Here is a 22284-nt window from a genome sequence, read left to right on the forward strand (position 1 = left end):
AGCCGACGCTTTAAAAGCTTTTACCGCTCATCAGTTTAGTGTTATCAGTGATTAATGGCCCTAAAATTATTGCTCTCATTCCGACGTTCGCGGCGATATGTAACGTGTGGCGCAATGGATGTAATCGTCGTTTTCGCACGTAGGTGGACTCGACGCATGTTTACGTGGGGGCGTGGGACTTAAATTTTTTAATTTTTTATTGCCTTGATATAAAAACACAAATAGTACGGACAGCGCTCTCGGATTGAACCTGGAGAGATTGTGTGACCCTAAATAGCATGCAGCCCTGAGAACCAGGAGGAGTACCTGTAAATGGTTATTTTTGAGCTTGAGAAAGAGGTGTCATTCCTCGAAATGCGTTGCTCCTGACCTTCACCCATGACAGTCACTGACCCGACCATTCGTCACCCCGCTGGCTTCCCTGCTGGCTCCCTTCTATTGCCGTTATTACGGCTCGGGCACACCGCTAAGTATCGATCCACACACAGACTGAGCCGCACCATCCACAGCTGCGGCCACAGCAGCACAGCCAGACTCCATTCTTGCACACTGCTCAAATCTCTCATTCCAGTGGCAGGAAGACGGACCAAATCCTCATTCCGCCATCTGCCCCCCGTCCACATTACTCCTGTCCCTCTCTCTCTCTCTCTCTCTCTCTCTCTCTCCCCCCCTTGGGACGAGCAGCCTTAGGCAACACATCAGCCGCCATTGAACATACACTTTGGACATCCTGATCCTCCTCACAGGCCGGTCCCCATATGGTCCCCAGACTCAATCCATTTGAGCATTTGTGGGACGAAGTTGAAAGAGCCATCAGGCAGCTGGTTCCACAGCCATCAAATCTCACAGAACTGGACAGTGCTATTCATCAGGCATGGTGTCAGATTCCTCGCATCACCTTTCAACATCTCGTGGAGTCAATGCCAAGAAGTATCGCTGCAGTATTGAAGGCAAAAGGTGGCCCAACGAAGTACTGATGGGGTGGTCATAATAATCTGGCCACTCAGTGTATATCCAAATTCGTAGGTGGAGAAATGGACTTAATCCAAAGTATTCCTATTACATGCTCAGGCAGGCTTAGTATATCCATAAAAAAATCCCTCAGGAGCCACCTAATAAATGCATCCAGGAGTGTTATGCCTAGACATTGGAGATTACCACACCTCAAAGCTGACGTAATTGGTGTCCCGGGTGAACTGTGTGAGAAAATGGAAGAAATTGTGCTCATTAAACAGGATAGGATTTCTGGTTTCCACAGTAACTGGTATTGCTGAATACATATTAAAATAAGCCAATATTTTTTTTAATCTATTACGTAGACCAGAGGAATATGAGATAACACCACCAGATGTATACGTCCGATGTGTAGGCTACAACTATTAGCAGAGAGAAGTAGGAGTAAGCACATGGCGATCCTGGAGGTGGTGGGCAGAGAAGCAAGGGAAAGAATTGGAACACCAGACTGGCACCCCACCATATATTCTTACCCAGCAGTTTCTCCCTCATGCCTCACTCCCATTGCCCCCACACACGTACGCTTTTTTTTATTATTATTTACTCCCCATCCTTAGTTTTCCTGTGTCAGGAGCCCAGGGAGCACAATGGGTAGCCTTTGTCCTCATAGGATCAAATTATTGCCTCAGGAAGTCAAGTAACCCCAATCCCCTATCGTTAACACACACGCGTGAATATCCAGGTTTGGGTGTTTACGTTTTATTTTAATATTTTAATACCATCATCCTCTGATTGCATAATATGTTGTCATATCACAATGTCATTTGCATATTGTCTAGGTCAGTGGTTCTCAACCTGTGTAACCTCAGGACCCACTTTTGTCCTTGGTCATTAAGTTGAGACCCAAGTCGCATTGCAGTGAAACGCACGGCATTGCGGCACCGCGCGTTTCGGTGCCAGCGATTGAACTGCGGGCGGGAGGTGCGTTTGGGGAGCCATTAAAATGAATGACAACACAACCCACCTCCCACACCAGAGTGCGTAGTAGGTGCGATTGCATGATACAGTGTGTTAATGGCACAGGACTGTTTGATTAACGCACTGTGAATGGGCCCTCAAAAACCCTGACAAACACACAACCACAGGCACAAACACATATACACTCCAAAAACACATATATTTTTTTCTTAAGGTCCACCCAGTCTCCCTACCTTACGAGAACTGGAGTGGATCCTCAGCCTGGTGCTGGTGGAACAATTGCGCACCCTATAGAGATGCCAGAATGTGACAGCACTGTGGTCCAGGGGATGTGGGGAAGCTGTAAGCAATGCTTGTATGGATGGAGCTCCCTCACGGCCATAGCTCCAGACCTCCCCACCTTAAGCGGACACTCGGTTCCGAGCAGTATATGAATGGCTGCTTGGCGCAAGAACTGACAGTGCTGCGCTAGGTGTAGTCTAAGACACCTTGCAAATAGAAAAGTGGAAAGCCTGAGGCTACCCCACTGAACATGGGGTCGCGATCCACCATTTGAGAACCAAGGGTCTAGGTCTTTGTGTATTACTTTATAGCATTTTCAGAGTTTTACATTATTGTTAAAGTTTGGAGGATTAAAATAGAAACCATGTTATTACCCATTTATTTTTTTACAGTAAATATTGTCAGAGGCCACACAGTGCCACCCTCCGCTTTTTGTGTTTGAGAGACAGGTAGACTTTAAGAAAACATCCCGCCTTTTGCTAAATATGTCAGTGAAAATGGCTTGTATTAATACATTTACGTACAGCTGGGACATAAGCTGTACAAACACCACATTATGTAAATACATTTTCTATGAGCAGCGAGCTTAACCAGATCAGTTTTTATTGTAATGGGTAAATAATAGCATACAATGGAGGCTGCAAACAACTGCTTAAAGGATAGGAGACAGAGTGATTGTAGATGGAGCATTTAGATTGCACTAATGTCGGCAGCAATATACTGCAAGAATTGGTATTCAGCCTACGACTTTATTTTTTGTTTTTTAATGACTCTGGTGGATAGAATAAAAAGTAAGTTTGCCATGTTAAGAATGATGTACAAAGCTCAGCAGTATGAGAATATGAGCATCACAGATTATTATTATTATTATTACATAGTATTTATATAGCGCCAACAGTTTGCGCATCGCTTTACAATGTAAGGAAGACATTACAATACAATTCAAGACAGTATGGTAAGGAGGGCCCTACCCCTGAGGGCTTACAATCTGAAAGAGGAGGGGGAAATGATACATGAGGAGGTAGCTGTGTGGGGATGAATTCTTTGAGAATGTGATGGTTCAGTGGTTATGTTGAGGATGGATAGGCTTTCCTGAAGATACAATTTGATGTTACCAAAGCCATGGTAAAAGTCCCCTATACAGGAAATTAAATGTATTTTTTCCTCCAAAGGTCTAAATATCTCAACCCAGGAACAATTTTTTTTTTCTTGTCTATTGGGGAATACAGGAATTCAGAATTAATTGGGGTATACTGCCTTCTACGAGAGGAGTGGACACTGGCAAACACTGAAATTGTAAGCCAGCCGCAGGGTAACCTCTACCCAGCATGCCTCTGTTTTTTGCTTGTGTCCTAGGAGGATGGACATCTTTCCTTCAGCTTTGCTGAGAAAAATCGAACTAGTCTTTGCTAGCCTTTTTTTGCTTTACATTTGTTTATTTTTTTTTGGCTTTTTCTATTGACTTCAGTTAAGATTGCTGCTTGTGCTGATCTCCACATAGCAGCTATTCGGAATGCTGTACCAGGACCCTGCAGGACTGGACATGTAAGCTTTCCACAATTTTTATGTACTAGTAAAAGTTATACTTGGTGTGCTTTCTAGATCCGGAACCGTGGCATTGCCGCTTGGCCTCTATGGACCCACTCTTTTGAGTAGGGCACTCAGTAGCTACCTCAGTATTTGCACCATGGACAACAGTCAAATTTTTCACGAATGTCATTCCTACCGCGGAAAGGGTTAAACTCTACCGTGCAGAGGGACTGAGCACTGATGTCATGAACTTGGTTGAGTGTCGCGTGTGCTCCTTTTTTTTTTTCCCCCCACCATTCAGCTTAGAGGATTCACCATACAGCTGTAGCTCCTACTTTGCAAAGCATCATGTGGGACTCGGTACACATTAGTTTTCCTTTTCTAAGGTTTATTTTTTCTTTGTCAGTCCTGCCAGTAACACACTTTCTGTGCACTAGAAATTGCAAAGATACCCCACAGGTTTTTTTTATATGTATATGTACTGAGCCTGAAAAAGAAAGCTACTGCAGCCATCACATCGAAGAACTCGTAAGCTGCAATATATTACATTATTGTTTTGGTATTTCAATATCCTTTAACTACAAGACTTTGGTGTTCTAATTCTATGCAGTACTTTCACAGAAACCTATAAGTAATAAAATTGAGCTTTGCATGTTTTATACATAGTCACTAATGGGCATAAACACTAGCAAGGGTTATTATACCATGCAGTAATTGCACACAGGATCTCCTAATGGTTCTTGCGTGCCCTGTAACTCGTATTATAGACCTGCCCCTTACTGAAATTGGTACTTTAGTGCAATATAATTGTCTAAAAATAAGCAAGTTTACAATGACTGTGTGTTACAGCTTTATGGATATATACATTTTGTCATGCCCGACTGTGTGTTACTGCTTTTTAAATTTATACTTTTTGTCATGCCTGGACAGAGATGACATTATTACACGATAAGTGCATTTTCCAAGTAAACCAAGTACACTTTAGCCTCCCTCTCCATATGCCTACTTACCTCTACCCCGTGGCCCCTTGTATTGTAATTGAACAAATCTTTTCTGCATTGGCTGTGTCTGTTCAGTAGAACCCTGATAGACTTCTATGGCGTGGTGTCATATGGAAGACTATGGGGATTTAAAGCACAGGCCCATTCCAGCACAAAGAGGGTTTTACTGAAGGGAATTTTGATGCTGCATATTGGGGGTCATGTTGCTGTCATTCCACACATTGTCATCTGCCCACACGTGCTCGAATTTATTTTTCTCAGACTTGTTTTCTCTGGTCTTTCAGTCCGGAGCCAGTGTGAGAGTTGTTAATCAGTTGCTGACTGAGATGGATGGACTGGAAAGTAGACGTCAAGTGTTCATCATGGCTGCCACTAACCGTCCAGGTATGCTACAAAGCTGTTAAATAGAAATCTACTCAATCTTCTATGTTAACCTCCTTGTTCTTTTACTGGAGGGGTAAGGTTGTACTATTGTATATCTTTGCAGACCTCTGTTTACATGCCGTGGCAGTCCTTAAAAATGATCTTGAGGCTGAATGCAAGCGCTAATTATATCCAGCAAACACCACAAATGTGTCAAAATAAAAAAAGGCCACTCATTTTACTATTTATTCTGAGTGCTATGTAATGCTGTGTAAAGTCTGCAAGCTTTTATGTAGGCTTCTGGATGGTTCCACAGGCTGTTGAGAGGTGATAAGCACACTGAAAGCTCCATTCTTTCTTTGAGAAACAGCAATGGTCCCACAGTGGGTGGGTCTGGGAACACTCTGCCTGCAAATTGGCAGGCTCGGGCTCTTCCCTATACATTGCACTACCAGAAACAAAGGCAGTTGGGTTGATCTGGTATTCTACTGCTATGCTCGAAGAAAAGCAAACTCTAGGAAGGTAGGCAGTGACTGTTCATTAAAAAAAAAAAAATAAGGCTTAAGAATAGCCCCCTGAAAGGACTGGATATGAGAGTAGTCCCCTGAAAGGACTGGATACGAGTAGTCCCCTGAGAGGACTGGATATGAGTAGTCCCCTGAAAGGACTGGATACGAGTAGTCCCCTGAGAGGACCGGATATGAGAGTAGTCCCCTGAAAGGACTGGATACGAGTAGTCCCCTGAAATGACCAGATATGAGAGTAGTCCCCTGAAAGGATTGGACATTGGTGTTCTTCACAAAAATTATTGTATCTAGACATCATGGGAGCTCTATAGGCACCCCCTGGCTAACTTTGTATCAACACAGAAGCATCCTATAACAGTCCTTGCCCATAGACATTTAGAGTGCAGTCAATCTTTCCAGCAGCACTCCATATACTTGCAAGGTCCGCTGTGCTGGATCAATGCAGAGGGACAAAGTGAGTAATATTAGGCAGAGGTTGTCAGCATTGCTTATCACTGGAGAGAACAGTATTATTCAGGACCTGATTGATGTACTCGTTGGGTGGACAACTGGCAAGCTTGATATTACCCGATCCAGCCCCTATGGTCACCTTTAGTCTCATCTTTAGGCTATATCATTATGTTCTCAACATTTTGCAAGGTGAAGTCTAGTGTTTTATCTAATTTTGATTTTACATCAGGGAGAGGCAGAGACAAGTTTGTACTGGTGGCACGCTGCAACAGAACCAGTATTTCCTTTAAAGAATGAGCTTTTATATGAAAGTGATTTTATAATGGAATATATTGAACAGAGCCAGAAAACCTACAGCACAAGTTAGCACATGGTACAAGAGCTATCAATATTATTCATAAGCATGTGTGAAAGTCCTGATAGCTGTATAAAAGCTGACACATTTGGCATCCTGTTTGATTGACATGAACCTCAAGAGGGTCCATTGTTCTAGATAAGCCTTTTTCAACCAACCACTTTTTTCTAGGGGTGCCTTGAAATTTTCATACAGTGTTGTGCCTTTCCATTGAACTGGCAGGCTATTAGCACCATTGAAACAAAAGGCGCTAATCGAGGGAGGGTGGGATCCATTCAGGAAACAATGGAAGTTCACTTCTGTCTAGGCCTGCTGTGCCTCCCACCCTCTGCCATGATCCCGCAGCTGACACTCCTGTTGTGATGGTAGGACCCTGATATGAAGGGGGCTTCTGATGTGATGTGAAGGGAAGGGGGGCAATCTGACACGAAAGGGACGGGCACTTAAAAGCGGACCTTTAACTAAGAGTCAACTAAAAAGAAAATCTATAGCTGCTCACGTCATGCACTGTATGAGGCCATAACCTGGGACCACAGTGTCGCACTCAGTCCCTGGCAAAAGTGCTGGAACGCTGCGTAGTGTACGCACTATTAGGTTTTTGGTTGGCTACAGCACCAGGAAGAAGAGTTTGTTGACAACGGAGGTCTGTAGTTATACTGCACGTTTTGGTGAGCTAAGAAAATGAAAGGTGGGTAGAGGTTGTTTACCTCTTAAAGCAACTTTAATGCAAAATTTTAAAAAATCACTGCCGACATTGACCACATGGTCCACCCCAGATCACATCCACCCATGTCTATAATTATCAAGCACACATCCTACAGTCCTACAATACCTTCAGAAATGTGGTATTGGTATGTTACTCACATATGTCTCTCTTCTCTTCGATTACCGATTTGTTGTTATCTGAATACGTGTTTGCAAACCCAATAAAAACTGTTGAAAAGAAAAAAAATCATCACGTTGTGGGCATAGAATCTTCAGCATTCAGCACACTTCTGGGTGTGTCGGATGCCTGATACCCCACTGCACAATGTTTTACCACCTTCCAGACGCTGCATCATTATTGTGTAGCTGTAGTAACATAGTGGACGGCAGATACAACCATATGGGAGTAGGGGGATGGAGCACATTATCTGTACTGTGCTGGCAGATCACATTATTAGTTGTAAATTAGATTTGGACACTGTCTGTCCTAACAAAGGGTTAAAGAACTCCATTATATGTTCATTAGAGGAAAATTAGTCTGTCCCCATCTTTTCCCTCTAAACTGTACATAATAGCTTGCAGTTTGCCCAAAGGCCTGCTCCAAAGACAATTAGACAATTTTTAGGTATGTTGTGTGAATGGGAGCGTATACCAATTTATTGAGGTTTCTTCCCAAATTTGACTGCAAAAGTGCAAATACACTTTTTAAAGGAGAATTATGAGGTGAGTGATTTTCACTCAGCCTCATAATCTGAGCCGACCTGTGACAATGAAACTGTCACAGGTCGGCTCAGTAGATCCGGAAGTGAGCGAACACATACCGTCGCTCGCTCACTTCTCGATCCTGTGCCGGCAGAGAGCCGCGATAGGGGAGGGACTGGATTCCCCCTTCCCCTGTCCGATCCTCCAGCACTGACTGGCGGAACGGATGGGGGAGGGGCGGGTACAGCTGGCTCTGCCTCTAGATAGGCAGAGACAGCTGTCACTCACGCAGCTGGGTGGATCCAGACATAATTGTTGGGATCCGTTCCGGCTGCGGCCCAAATACTCTGTATCTGCACTGATAAATATCGGTGCATCCTTACTATCAATGATCACTTATTACATAGGCTTAGATAGTGAAATGTTTAGATGAAAGGGCGAGCTGCCGGATACGTTGTACACTACAAACATATCATTATCCAAATAGCTCAGTACTTGGTGCGGACTAGTACATGATTAGGTGGTTGTAACGGCAAAATGGCATACTGTCAAACATATAAAGAAAAACTATCAAATAAAACAAAAAACGCCCTCCAGTGCTGTTGCATAAAAAGAGTATTAAAATGTATTGAAAAATCTGCTGAGCAACCTGAAATGTAATTTTATGCAGTTTAGGATTAAATCCAGCAGAATTTGTTTTATGTAGTGATTGCGCCTCTGACATGCTTGCTCCTTCACTGATAGATGTACATTTGAGCAAGCCTAGCATCAAGACGCATGATAGCATATTTGTAATTGCAACACTCCCAGAGGTTCTCACAGCCACAGACCTGACTCCCGAAGAGAGATGCATCATGGGATTTGTACTTTCACCACAGCTGGAGGGCCGGAGGTTTGCTACCCCTGATGTAAAGCATGGGACCTCTGCAGTTCTTGGCTTTATTTATATGTGTGTGGAACAGATCAGCCATTGCTGCATCCTTTCACCTTGTGACTTGCAAATTTACAATGTAGAGTCTGGTCACTGGGGGAGAGGAGACTAAGAAAATACTTCCTTCCACCTGCAGCAGAATAATATCCTCTCTGCCATTTCAAATAACATGGCTATTTTTTCTGTGTGTGATTTCAGTGGTACAGTTTGTACGATTCTTTAGTCTTACTTTCTCTTTGGGTCATGGTTGCTTCGTATGTAGCATTGTTGACTTCAGTTCACACCAGGCACACTATCTGCATGCTGTTTGCATGACCTTCCGTTGGGTTTCTTCTTATGGATCCCTCACTACAATCAAAAACATGAATAGGTTAATTGACCCCCCCATCTAAAATTTGAGGTGTTATGAGCGTGGGAGGAATGTTAGATTATAAGCTCCTCTTAGGCCAGGCATAGACGTCTTTATGTATCAGAAAAATGTCACCAGCACACAGAACTCCTTAAAGGATCATCAATCGTGAATTTATTGAGAACTCGCGTCAAATACACAAGTGCTTTCGGGGTCACGCAGGGTCCCTTCATCTGGCATAGCTATGACGCAACACAATTGAACAACAACGAGAATTTAAATAGACAAACAGCGGTGAAGAAACGGCTTTAAACGCCCCCTGACGTGGTGTTTTTATTGGTGACCATGTCTCTTCACTGCTGTTTGTCTATTTGAATTCTCATTGTTGTGCAACTGTGTCATTGCTATGCCTGACGAAGGGACCCTGCGTGACCCCGAATCGCTTGTGTATTTGACGTGAGTTCTCAATAAATCCACGATTGATGATCCTTTAGGGAGTTCTGTGTGCTGGTGAAGTTTTTCTGATACGATTTGCAACTGGCGGCGCCATCCGCAGTTATTCCAAGCACCCTTCACCGAATACGGAGATTTCCGGTAAGGAGTGCGACAAGCCTTCTTTATCTTGTAGATGGCTTTATGTGCCCTCCTGAAATGCTGCAGAATATTTACAATGTATACAGCACATCCAGGACATATAAAAATCATAGAACACCATGGTAGCAGTCAGTAGGGAGCCAGCACTCATTGGTTTAGTGCTATATAAAGTATATTTGGAGATCTCCCCACCTCTTGTACCTTTTTATTTCTTTTCTGGGCAGGAATTGGAGTGTTTGGATAGTTTTCATTGTATTGACACTTATCCAGGCCTGACCTTTGTCACCGACATTCTAGTAATAGTGTTACCTATACCTGCACAGCCATGCTTTTTGCCGTGAACGTGACCCTCTGCATGTCAGGCGAAATTGCTTTGAATAGGAGACTAATTTCTCAAGGATTAGATAAGGCTGAATTCCAGTAGCTGATGTTTGCTCTGAAAAGGACATTGTTAGTTGGGTGATATCCTGGTTCACGGTGACCTATGTATGATGTGATAGATGAGTGAACATTCAGGCTCTAATAATAAAGTCTTTGTAAATCCTCACAATGAACATATCCTATTTGCTCCCCGTCGGTCTGTGAAATATACTATTGAAAGCATTTTGTTTTCTCTGTTCAAAAATTGGAAATAAATGCAAGCTAGAAATTCTGCGCTGTTATCCGTTAGCATTGTTACCATTTCTCTCTGAGCTACAGAACACCCTCCCCTATGGTATGGAGAGGGGGAGGTGTTCTGTTGTCCTAACACACTTCGTGTTCCAGGATGACCACACTGCCCCCCGTAGATAGTTCTGAGTGACATGTATTTTAGTAGCACACTGCAAGGAAAAATGTCACTCATTAGCACACTGCAGAGGTACATGTCACTCGGCACACTGCAAGGGCACCTGATGCTCATTAGCACTCTACAGAGTGACATGTTCCCTTGCAGTGTGCTACTAAGCTACAGGTCGCTCAGTAGCACACTGCAAGGGAGCACATCACTCATTAGCACACTACAGAGTGACATGTACCTTTTTTTTTTTACTGTGTGCTAATGAGTGGCATGTTCCCTTGCAGTGTATTGTTGTGTGACATGTTCCTTTGCAGCGTATTGTTGTGTGACATGCTTCCTTGTAGTGTGGTGTGACATGTTCCCTTGCAGTGTATTGTTGTGTGACATGCTTCCTTGCAGTGTATTGTGATGTGACATGTTCCCTTGCAGTGTATTGTTGCGTGACATGCTTCCTTGTAGTGTGGTGTGACATGCTTCCTTGCAGTGTATTGTGATGTGACATGTTCCCTTGCAGTGTATTGTTGCGTGACATGCTTCCTTGTAGTGTGGTGTGACATGCTTCCTTGCAGTGTATTGTGATGTGACATGTTCCCTTGCAGTGTATTGTTGTGTGACATGTAGCTTAGTAGCACACTGCAAGGGAACATGTCACATCACAATACACTGCAAGGAAGCATGTCACTCTGTATTGTGCTAACGGGTAGCGTGTTCCCATGCAGTGTGCTGCGTGACATGCTTCCTTGCAGTGTATTGTTGTGTGACATGTTCCCTTGCAGTGTATTGTTGTGTGACATGTTCCCTTGCAGTGTATTGTTGTGTGACATGCTTCCTTGTAGTGTGGTGTGACATGCTTCCTTGTTGTGTATTGTGACATGCTTCCTTGTAGTGTGGTGTGACATGCTTCCTTGTAGTGTTGTATGACATGTTCCCTTGCAGTGTATTGTGTGACATGCTTCCTTGCAGTGTATTGTTGTGTGACATGTAGCTTAGTAGCACACTGCAAGGGAACATGTCACACCACAATAAACTGCAAGGAAGCATGTCACACCACAATACACTGCAAGGAAGCATGTCACACCACAATACACTGCAAGGAAGCATGTCACACTGCAAGGAAGCATGTCACTCTGTATTGTGCTAACGAGTAACGTGTTCCCGTGCAGTGTGCTGCGTGACATGTAGCTTTTAGTAGCACACTGTAAGGGAACACTTCACTCATTAGCACACTACAAAGGTACATGTCACTCTGTAGTGTAGTTAAAACCTCCTTAATGTATTGTATTTGTCTCCTAAGACTTGAGCACATAATAGTTCAGACAGTCATATGAAGTGCTTTTCTAAAAGAAATCATCGGTATTCAGGTCTAAGTGCGGGGTTGGCACTTTGAGACACAGAAGTTGGTTTAGTGATCCAGTTTGGGCACTCGAGCTCAAAAAGGTTTGCCATCACTGCAATAGGCTATGCCCAGCAGTGTGGCAGGAGGTGTGTTAATCACGAGAGTAGCTGAATGGCAGTTCACACACATATATATATATATATGTATGTATGTATGTATGTATGTATGTATGTATGTATGTCAGCTATGTATTTTGCATCATTTTGTTGCAGTTTTTTTTTTTTAAAGGGTCTCCAGCGGGTTTTTAGTGGCTGCAATACTCTCCTCCTCTTCAGTGCTATCCTCTGCAGTTATCCTTTCCACAACTAGATGATGCTCATGCAGTATCCCTTTGTTGTAAATCTGCATGATATTCCGGTTGAAATAGGCTGGACCAGCACCTGTATATTACAGAGGTGGGGAGAGCACATAAGCATCGGGAGTGGTACAAGCTTTTCTATATTGTAAGCTCTCACGAGCAGGGCCCTCCTAACCCTATTGTACTGAAATTGTAATGTAACTGTACTGTGTCCTCCATTTTGTAAAGCGTTGCGCACATTTTTGGCGCTATATAAATCCTGTATAATAATAATAATTTGTTATGGGAATTAAATAATCGGTGCAGAAGTGCTATTATTGCTTTAAGGGCTATAGGAAAGAATAAAGGAGAAGAACAGCAGGAGGGAAGTGCAATGTGTTCATTATGTCTACCTCTGTGTTGTGTTTTTTCTTCTAATATAACGTTCTACATAAACCCATCCGTCCCACCATTCACCAAAGGCTTTGGTCATGTAACACTCGCCGGTTCCTCTTCTGACTAAATATTGGTGATCACTGCTGCTATCCATCCATGCCCGGAATAGTCTGGTCACCCCTCCCGGTGGTGCTCTCACACCGCTGAAGCAGTGAGCTGATGGGCACAGGTTTAGGCAAACTGCCTAAATCGAAAAGGACATTACAGAGGTGTAACCTTCCTCTGTCCTTCCAGATCTGATTCTTGGAGCTTTTCATTATGTGTTGGGTAAAAGATAGGGATTGGCCAAACACCATTCTGTTTGAAAAAATAAATTTTCATTAATGGGTTCCAAACAAGCATTGATTTCAGCCGTAGTGATGAAAAAAATCAACAGAGGAGGATTGAAAAGTTTTCTCTACCCAAATACTAATGGTGCATGTGGTTTTCGTTCAAAAGACTATTCATTTCCAAAATCAAATGTTAAAATCAAATGACATTCTACAAGTGTCCTATTGAATGTTCTGACGAGATTTTTTTTTGTATGAAAGTCTACCAGTGTATAGCCAGATTTTGGGGGTTTGGAGTTTGAGAATTGGGGTCTAGGTTTATTGGCTGACGTTTGCAATTAGTGTTTTTTGAGTTAGGGTAACTTTGCTTTTAGGTTCTCAGGTGTAATTATTGTAACACTAAAACATATGTGCTGTGTGCCTCATTGTCGGATACCTATTGCCACTGAACATGTTACTGATTTTGAGGCGAAACTTCATGCTAATACTGTGTGCCAGAAGCAAATTTGGCATTTTTCAGGTGGTGTATTATTTGTACAGTAGGATTTGTAGTTCTGCAACCACAGGTCCTCAAGCTTGTTTTGGCTGCTGTGTCTCACAAATGTCCCCCAATCTCATTTTTTGCAGATATCCTCGACCCAGCAATTCTACGGCCTGGACGTCTGGACAAAACCCTGTATGTTGGACTTCCACCCCCTGCCGACAGACTGGCTATCCTGAGAACCATCACCAAAGTAATTTAACACCTAATCTTGCGTGTTTAAAGAAACACATGTATCACAAAATAGTTTGTCTTAACTTGCACTACCTGTGTGCCTCGGTTTTTTGCTAGTGCTAAGAGGATATGGATGTCTTTTCATCATCATACACTGCTACTGGAGGTTTCCTGAATTGCATCTATCCGTTGTACTTGTCTGCATCCTGACTTTCCAGACTCCATTTTGGTTAAATTAGCTGGGACCAGAGCCGCAGGCATTTTTCCTCTGTGGTAGCCCTGTCTCTGTAGACCTGTCTAGTAAGTAGGTTGGTCAAGCCAAACATTGGGAGCTTGCTCTTTTTTTTATTGATCACTGGGCGCCATTGTTTCCTGTGTGCTCCTAGCTCACTTTTCTGCCATAGAGTATCGAGAAAGCATCACCTGCTGCTGTAAAGAGCCGCATGGAACTTTGAGCCTTCTTGGAGGTGTTTCCCTTTGCCCATTATCACTGCAGACTTCTGCAGTGCAATATTCTGTCATTGCGGGACATGTCAGTCCTGTCTCTAGACTGGTTAATTCAGTTAATATCTAAGTCCCATCGCACTCCTGACTGGTCCGTCCCTTTAGGAATAGGTGGGTGCTACAGTGACAAACGGATGGCGCTGCTCAATATCAGAAAGGAAGTGATAAGGATATTGGAGTGCCAGTTACCCCTTTCTTTCTAGTTGATTCAGTTGACGCCAAGAACCAAGGCTATCCCTGACTTGGTGGCTCAGGAATCTGGCTCTGGAGGTAGAGGTCCTTTATTCTCTTATTTTGCAAAGCTCACAACCATGACACCAGATTTTCACGCCGAGGGGCGAGTCCTCGGCAGCTTGTTGGTGCAGGGCACTTGGTTGTCCTGAGAAGCCTCATCTCCCAATAAACATCTTCGAGCTTTAGGCAGTTTGTCTGTCCCTTCAGCGTTTGACCAACTTGTGGGCCACCTGATTCAGAGTCACACAGCTCCACGGCATTCTCTTTTCATGGAGGAACCAGAAGTCTTGCTGCAGCGAGAGAGGTATATAAAACACACAAGTGCTGCCCGTCTTGCAACCGGAGGCGCCGGTATTGTTTTTTTCGTTGGAAGGATTCTAGCCGACTCACCGAGGGCCCTGCCAAATCATCCACTTCTCCTGTCCCAAGGGCTGATTTGCAATCCTGCTTCTTAGTCATTGGCTTTATAACATGACTGTTAAATCTCAGATTTTAAGCAATAAGCATCCCTGACTCTGCAATTCCTGCACACAGCTAGAAAGTCTATTTCTTGCAAGGTCAATCATCGGACACGGGAGGCATGCTTTACATGGTTGTGGTCCATGGTCTTTCATCCTTAGTGCTTGTCGCCCTGGGACAAATTCACCTTTCCTGCTAAAGCTTCCTTTTCTCTAATTTGTAAGGCTGGCACTTGATCTTCTGTTCACATGTACTCCCAACTTCTATCATCCTTGCTTCATCTGATGTCTGCTTTGGGCATAAGGTCTTTCAGGCCACAGGCAGTCCCCAGTATTCTGTTATGTTTGGCCTGTTAGCGAATGCTTGCTGTGTTCCCAACCCTGGGCTGGACTGCTTTTGGATGTCCTGAAGGTGTAAGCCTTTTGGAGTCCATCAATGGCCAAGAAAGAATATAGGATTTTTGTACGCACCGTAAGATCCTTTTCTCGAAGTCCATTGAGGTCCATGTCTCACCCCTCTGTATTTATGATCATGCTCCGGTACTGCTTTGCTACAAAATTGAGGCATGTTGGTAGTAGAAGGGCATCATACCCTGGGCTGGCCTACAGGTTTTTGTTTGTCAGTCTATGATCTTTTTGTGGGTGGCAATGTAACACAAAGGTTAAAGACTTCCTGTATCCCTCAATAGACGCCAAGAAAAACATTATATGGTGACTACAAAAACTCTGTTATTGGGTGAGAGTTTATTACCATTCATTGAGTGGTTATGTGGAAGTTTCTCCTTTTGCATCCTCCAAAATATAAAACCAATTAAACTGTATGAACAGGGGGAACCCCTTTTAATGTGCATTGTAGAAGTGCCAAACTGAGACCTAGAGATCTTGCCACTCGTGTACTCTGAGCAATGTAAGAAACTTAACTGGTTTAACCCCTTCTTGTCCAAAATCTGTAAATTAACATTTCTTAGCATAATGCCCTGTACTGAGGGAGCGCTAATCTACATTACCCATTACAACTAGAAGCGCAAAGCTCGGCATGCTCCTAGCAGTAAGACGCATTGTCACTAACAGCTCTTGGTCTCTAATGATTTACTGCTTCAGAAATTTGCCCCTAAAACACATCAATAAGATTGCATCAAGCTAAAGTTTTTTTATAACCTTTTATCTAAAATGGTATTGAAAAACTACTTTCATTTTTGCTTTTAAAAGGTTTGACATTTTGGAAAGCAAATATGTTTTAGATTTCCAAAGACCAACATTTTTATTTTTTATCTCAACGATTTTTGTGTTCTGATGTTTTTCTAGAATGGAACTCGGCCACCCCTTGCATCCGATGTTGATCTACAAGTGATCGCCTTTGATGAGCGTTGTGACTGTTTTACGTAAGTTGTTATAAAATAACTGTTGACGTGACTTGGTAGAGGCAGAGTTTTTTTGGGTTTGGTTTTTTTTTATAGCTAAATTTGCTTTCACTAAAGACCAAAGAGACAAATGAAACCTCTGAGAATACAGCCTATTCATTCACTAAAAATCAGTTACATCACTGCAAATGCAGCATATCCAGGTTTTTTTTTTTTCCAATTTCTGAGAAATCAACATCACAGAGTGCAACCTATTTTCTAAAAGCCAGTGATGTCACTAAGAATGCAGCCTATCTATGCACTAGAGACCAGTGACCTCACAGAAAATGCAGCCTATCCATTATCTAGAGACAGACCTGTGACATCCCAAACAATGCAGCCTATCCATTCACTAGAGACCGGTAACATTGCAAACAATGCAACCTAATCGTTTACTGGAGACCGGTGACTTCGCTGAGAATGCAGCCTATCCATTTACTAGAGACCGGTGACATCACTGAGAATGCAGTCTATCCATTCACTAGGGACTGGTGACCTCACTGAGAATGCAGCCTATCCATTCACTAGAGACTGGTGACATCACTGAGAAAGCAGCCTATCCATCCACTACAGACCGGGGACATCACTGATGATGCAGCCTATCCATTCACTAGAGACTGGTGACATCACTGAGAAAGCAGCCTATCCATCCACTACAGACCGGGGACATCACTGATGATGCAGCCTATCCATTCACTAGAGACTGGTGACATCACTGATAATCCATGTGGTAAATATGCTTAAAGTGTATACCATGGCATTTTTTTATTGCAGAGATGTACGGAATATGTTTGTTTTAACGACAGATTGCTAGTTAACGTTTCTTGAAGCATAAAATATCACTGTAGATAAAGTTGTGATAAATGTCTTATGGGATTAACACCACACCCCTGGGTACTCTGTTTATACTTGCTGTTAAAGCAGATCCTATGAAAGTAATTTATGCTGACGAAGTTTCTAGGGAATGTGAATATATCATCTAATAGATCTCTAATAATACCCACAAGACACTTCTGTGGTGATTCACAAACATAGCTCAGGTCATGGTTTGCTTTAACCTTTCTTAAAAATGTAAACTTTATATGAGGGCCTGCAGAATTCTTTAAAGAAGATAAAGAAAGTAAGATAAGCCACATACCCTTGGGTGGCATGTGTCAGTACATGTCCTTATGTCCGATCCTATGAAAATAACTATTTACATTTGCTATTTCTAAGAAAGGCAGAGAAAGTCCAGTCAGCTGACCCCACCCTTGCTATCTAAGAGATCAGAGCTAATCCTTTTTTGTATAGAGCAAAGAAAAGAGCAAACAGTCTGGGAAATTGTTACCCTTACTCTTAATATCTAACTGTGGGGATAGTAATCTCTTTAGCATGTACAATATAGTAAAGGAGCTGTCCTCCTTATGTCTCTTCGTAATTAACAAAATACAGGTGCCATGTCCTGGGCACTGCAGGTTATTGTTTAGCAGCAGAGACCAATCTATATTGTAATCATATAATCCATCGCACAGCGATAATGCAGACTGTAGCTTTTATATATTTCATGCTTCAAGCTATAAGGCTTCTGGGTCCACTTCATGAAGTCCAGAGCTTCACCTTCTTATCTGTATGTACCAAATGCATGGCCAAAAGTGTGTGAACACCAGACCATCACACCTATGATATGGCCAAAAAATATGTGGAATCAAAGGACAGACTTTTTGTTACAAGTTCCATAAAGACATGGTTTAAAAAATGTGAAAAAGGTAAGTGCCTGTACAGAGCCCTGACCTCAACCCTACTGAATGCCTTTAGGATGATTTGGAACACCGATTATTAGCCAGGTCTTCTCGTACATCAACAATGTTCTTTTGGCTGGATGGCCACAAATTCTGAAAGGAACACTCCACTCACAAACCCTTCCAAGAAGAGTGGAGGCCGTTGTAAAAACAAGGGGAACTCCATATTAATGCACATGGTTTTGAAAAGGATGTCCAATGAGCTCATAGGTAAGATGGTCAGATGTCTGCAAACCTTTTCCTATATAGTGTACATATACAACATACATTGTTATATGTACTTGGCCATGAACTTCACAGCTATGCATATGATCCTAAAAGGAGAACGTGACCGAGGTCAGATTTCCATCACTGGAGCATGTAACCTTTGGGGTCCTAACATCTCTCTTAGGAGAGATGTTCGGCATTACAGCACGTTTCCTAGAATATTCTGTCAGTGTGTAAATAATCTTGTATGAAATCGCTGTATGTCCACTCATGATGTGAAAAGATATGTAGCTAATAATGATTTGCCCATTGCTCATAGACACAGACTGGTGGGTATATCTCTGTTCGTTGTGCTCCTCAATGTTTTGTGTTGGTTGCAATTTTGGCTGAATAGGGGCTTAGAAGTGCTTTCATTTTCTGTGTCATTACTGGGCAGGAAGTCAGGAGTGTGTTGGAATATGTCACCTGCCATTGCTTGTCTTAAATTGGATATATTACTGGTTCTGATAACCTGACGTTGCCTTGTATCTGCTGTTCGATGTACATTGGATCCATATGCGCAGAGAGATAAACAAGCTAGGTCAGTTGCCTGGCTACATAACTTCAAGTTATACATTATTCTCAGTAATCATAAAAGTCAGGACTTCAAAGTATAAGAATATGTTAGAGCTGGTAGTACTTCACACACCGTGGTTCATGTGTAAAGTACCTATAGTTTAAAATGGAAGTACTGCTGAAATGAGGTCCCCTGCTCCACAACTCTACAGTATCAGGCCTTCCGTCATGTGGTCTTTGCTGAAATGGAGCGTCAGCATTCTGGCCAATTCCTAACCTTGGAGCAAAAACCACATGACCAAATTCATCACAGCATTTCTCAAAGCAGACGTAGATTCGTTATATATATTTGTCCATGTTAAGTTCAGTATGCTCAGTAATGTGTCAGTGTAACACTTTCTAGTATTTATTACCTGTCGCAGAGATCACAGTACTCCTCCTGGCAATGCCTTCATCTGCTCTTCTCTCCTGAAGGAAAGCGGCATCTTTGTTCAGGCATCAATAGGGGTCAACATCTACTTTTGCTGGCTCAGGGATGATGCAATAATGTAATTCCTGGTGTCTGTGATGTTCTTGGCTGTATCCACAAACATCTGGCACAGATCAGCCCCTGCTGCAGCTTCACACCTTGTGACTTGCTGCAAAGTTACGGTTTTGCAGTCTAATCACTGGTGGAGAAGAGACTGAGGAAATGCTTCTTCCTGCCTGCAGCAGACAGCATGTCTGTTGCTGTATATTTTGGCATGTCAGGAACACAATCATGCAGGCTCGGAAAGTTACTGAGAGGTCCGCTTTATCAAGACAAATGAAATATCCGAAGGGCTGAAATGCTTGCCTATGTGGGAGAAAATGCGGCCTCAAGGAAAATTTGCCTTTTCATTTAATCAAATGGTCATATATCAAGAGGATCTGATGAAGATATGATGGTATAGTCAGCAAAAACTAAGTCACCCTTGGCCTCAGAAGACAATATTCAAAATGTCTTCAAGTTGTCACTTTTACTAAAGGTGACAATAACTGCCCATCAGTCTCTGACATCAAATACATTTTTTTACCCCATTCATCTATTCAAAATGATTTCAGTTGCAAGATGTTTGTAGGTTTGCTTACACGAACTGCCCATTTCATACCCCCCCCCCATACATTTAAATGGGATTGAAATCAGGGCTTTAAGTTGTCTAGTCCAGGGGTAGCCAAACTCCGGCCCTCCAGCTGTGGTGAAGATACAAATCCCATGATGCATCTCCCTCCGGGAGTCATGTCTGTGAGAATCTTGCAATACCTCATGGGATTTGTAGTTCCACCACAGCTGGACGGGCGCAGTTTGGCTACCCGTGGGCTAGTCCATAACCCTCTATTTCGTCATTTAGAGCCATTCCTTAGTGGATTTAGAGTGTGGTCATTATCATATTGAAAGATTCATGTCTGGATTCACTTTTGAATAGATGGTCTCACCGAACTCACTTTGTTACAATGCGGAATTAATTGCTGACTCCATGACTGCTAGCTGCTTAGACCCCGAGGCAGCAAAGCAACCCCAGACCATAACATTTCCACCATCATACTTCACAGTTGGTTTATGATTCTTCTGCTCAAATGCTGTCTTCAGTTTGCACGAATCATGTCTACTGTTACTGTGGCTAGGCAACTTTTATCTTTGGTTCACCAGTTCACGGCACATTGTTCTTGAAGGCCTGGTCTTTGCCTACATGTTAAATTGCAAACTGTAGTCTCTTTCTAATGTTCTTCTCAGACAACTAAGGCTTTTTCCTGGCACACCTCACAGGCAATTTAAAGTAGTGCGCTCTCTTTCTGATTGCAGATGCATGCACTTTGACACAGCTGCTGTAAGAGTTACCTGAGGATCCTGCAATGTAATATTTGGGTTCTTAAGGTGCCCATACACCTTACGACCATCGCAAGACTTTTTTGTCTGTAAGCTAATTAAAAGCTCGTACGATCTGCCCATCTTGGACAGGCAGATCGTACTTGCGATCATTGAAAGCCCGCCCCGCTGAGGGGTGGGCTTCCGATGACCGCAATGCAGAACGGGCAGTGTGCGCGTGCGCACACCGGCCCGTTCCGCCGCTGTCGAACGAGCAGGCTAGAAACCCGCCGACAATCATACGATTCTCGGTGGGTTTTCGAGCCTGCTGGTTGGACAAAAGACGTGCGACCGTACAGTAAAAACGGTCGCCCGTCTTCGTTCACACTGCTCTATTCTGGTACGATCGCGGGATTTCCCACGATTCTCGTACGAGAATCGAGTAGTGTATGGGCACCTTTTAGAGACTTCTTTTAGAATCAGAATTTGTTAGACTGGCCAGCCAGATTAGCAGTTGTTAGAAATCTACGCTACTTGTAAATTTTATTTTTCTTAGAGTGAATTTCATGATTTCAAATCATTTGGAGATCCCTTTAAATCCATAGCCAGAGTTGTAGGTGTCCACAACCTTCTTTCTGAGGGCCTTGGAGAGCTCTTTTGATCTTGATGACGTAGCACAGGTCATTGGCACGTATTTAAACCTCAGATATGTAGGGTCTGGTCTTCTAAGACAGGTTCTACCTGCATATGACCTATGGAGGGCCTAATCACTGACACCTCATCTGGAATACCATATTCTAATTTTATAGATTTGACGTGGTAATGGAATGTAGAGGTACATTTCCTTATACTATGCGATAAATGTTCATTATTAATCATTTACATTGAGAAAAAGGAAACGTGTCAATTTTGTGTGTCATATCTTCAAGTTTATCACCTGTCAGCACTGTTGGAATGAACTTGCCTGTTCAATTAGGTTGACAAAGTCATCAGATTCCATAAAGTGTAAGTTTTCAAATGACTATCTCTGTTTTATTGTCGCTTATTCCAGTCTAGTTACATATTTCCTTGTTCTACAGGGGTGCCGATCTGTCAGCTCTCGTACGAGAAGCATCAATAAGTACCCTGAGGGCCCAAATATTACAGCCGGGGCTGGGGCCGATTGACAGCAAAGGTGAGTTAAGGATAAGGTTTCCTAGCCTGGAAGGGAAACTGTTCATTCATATTGCTGACCTGATGGCACACAGCACTTAGCCACCTAACTCCTCCTATGGCAGCAGCCTGGGAGGCCTTCCGAAACCTTCCCCTCTAAGGTCACCTGTATAGGATTTCTATAGAAACATATTTGCAAAGATAGTTTCCCATGAACAAACACCAGCATGACGGCAAACATTAACTTACAGCCCGATTATCTTGATGACAGGCGTTTCATGCAGCAAGGTTGTAGCAAGGACGTTTCATGCAGCAAGGATGCCTAAAGTTAAACTTAAAGAAAACACTTTTGGTATTTAGATTTGCAAAACATATCTGTAGTGCAGTTATTTTTTTAAAAATCGGCCGTTCCTGGGAAAATCAGCACTGTCGGGGTTAACTAGATCACTAACATGTGTCATACACATTTAGAATGATTAACGTGGATCTCTAGTACAGAGGGTCAGCCTTTTCCATGATACAGTTTGCATAGCCAAGTTCGGTTCTCTTTGATTTTGCA

The 22284-nt window shown here is 42.9% G+C and overlaps 1 protein-coding gene across 1 annotated transcript in view; it reads left to right on the forward strand.

Annotated features, from left to right (window-relative positions):
• The window catches only part of NVL (nuclear VCP-like), a 50417-nt gene that overhangs the window by 25278 nt on the left and 2855 nt on the right, over window positions 1-22284 (forward strand). The window contains exons 18-21 of the mRNA XM_018556503.1: window positions 5030-5129; window positions 13525-13631; window positions 16114-16190; window positions 21653-21747. Coding sequence (XP_018412005.1) covers window positions 5030-5129; window positions 13525-13631; window positions 16114-16190; window positions 21653-21747 — 379 coding nt within the window. The remainder of the gene's footprint in view (window positions 1-5029; window positions 5130-13524; window positions 13632-16113; window positions 16191-21652; window positions 21748-22284) is intronic.

This window comes from Nanorana parkeri, unplaced genomic scaffold (assembly GCF_000935625.1).
Source record: "Nanorana parkeri isolate BGI_ZX_2015 unplaced genomic scaffold, ASM93562v1 scaffold240, whole genome shotgun sequence".
Classification (NCBI taxonomy): domain Eukaryota; kingdom Metazoa; phylum Chordata; class Amphibia; order Anura; family Dicroglossidae; genus Nanorana; species Nanorana parkeri.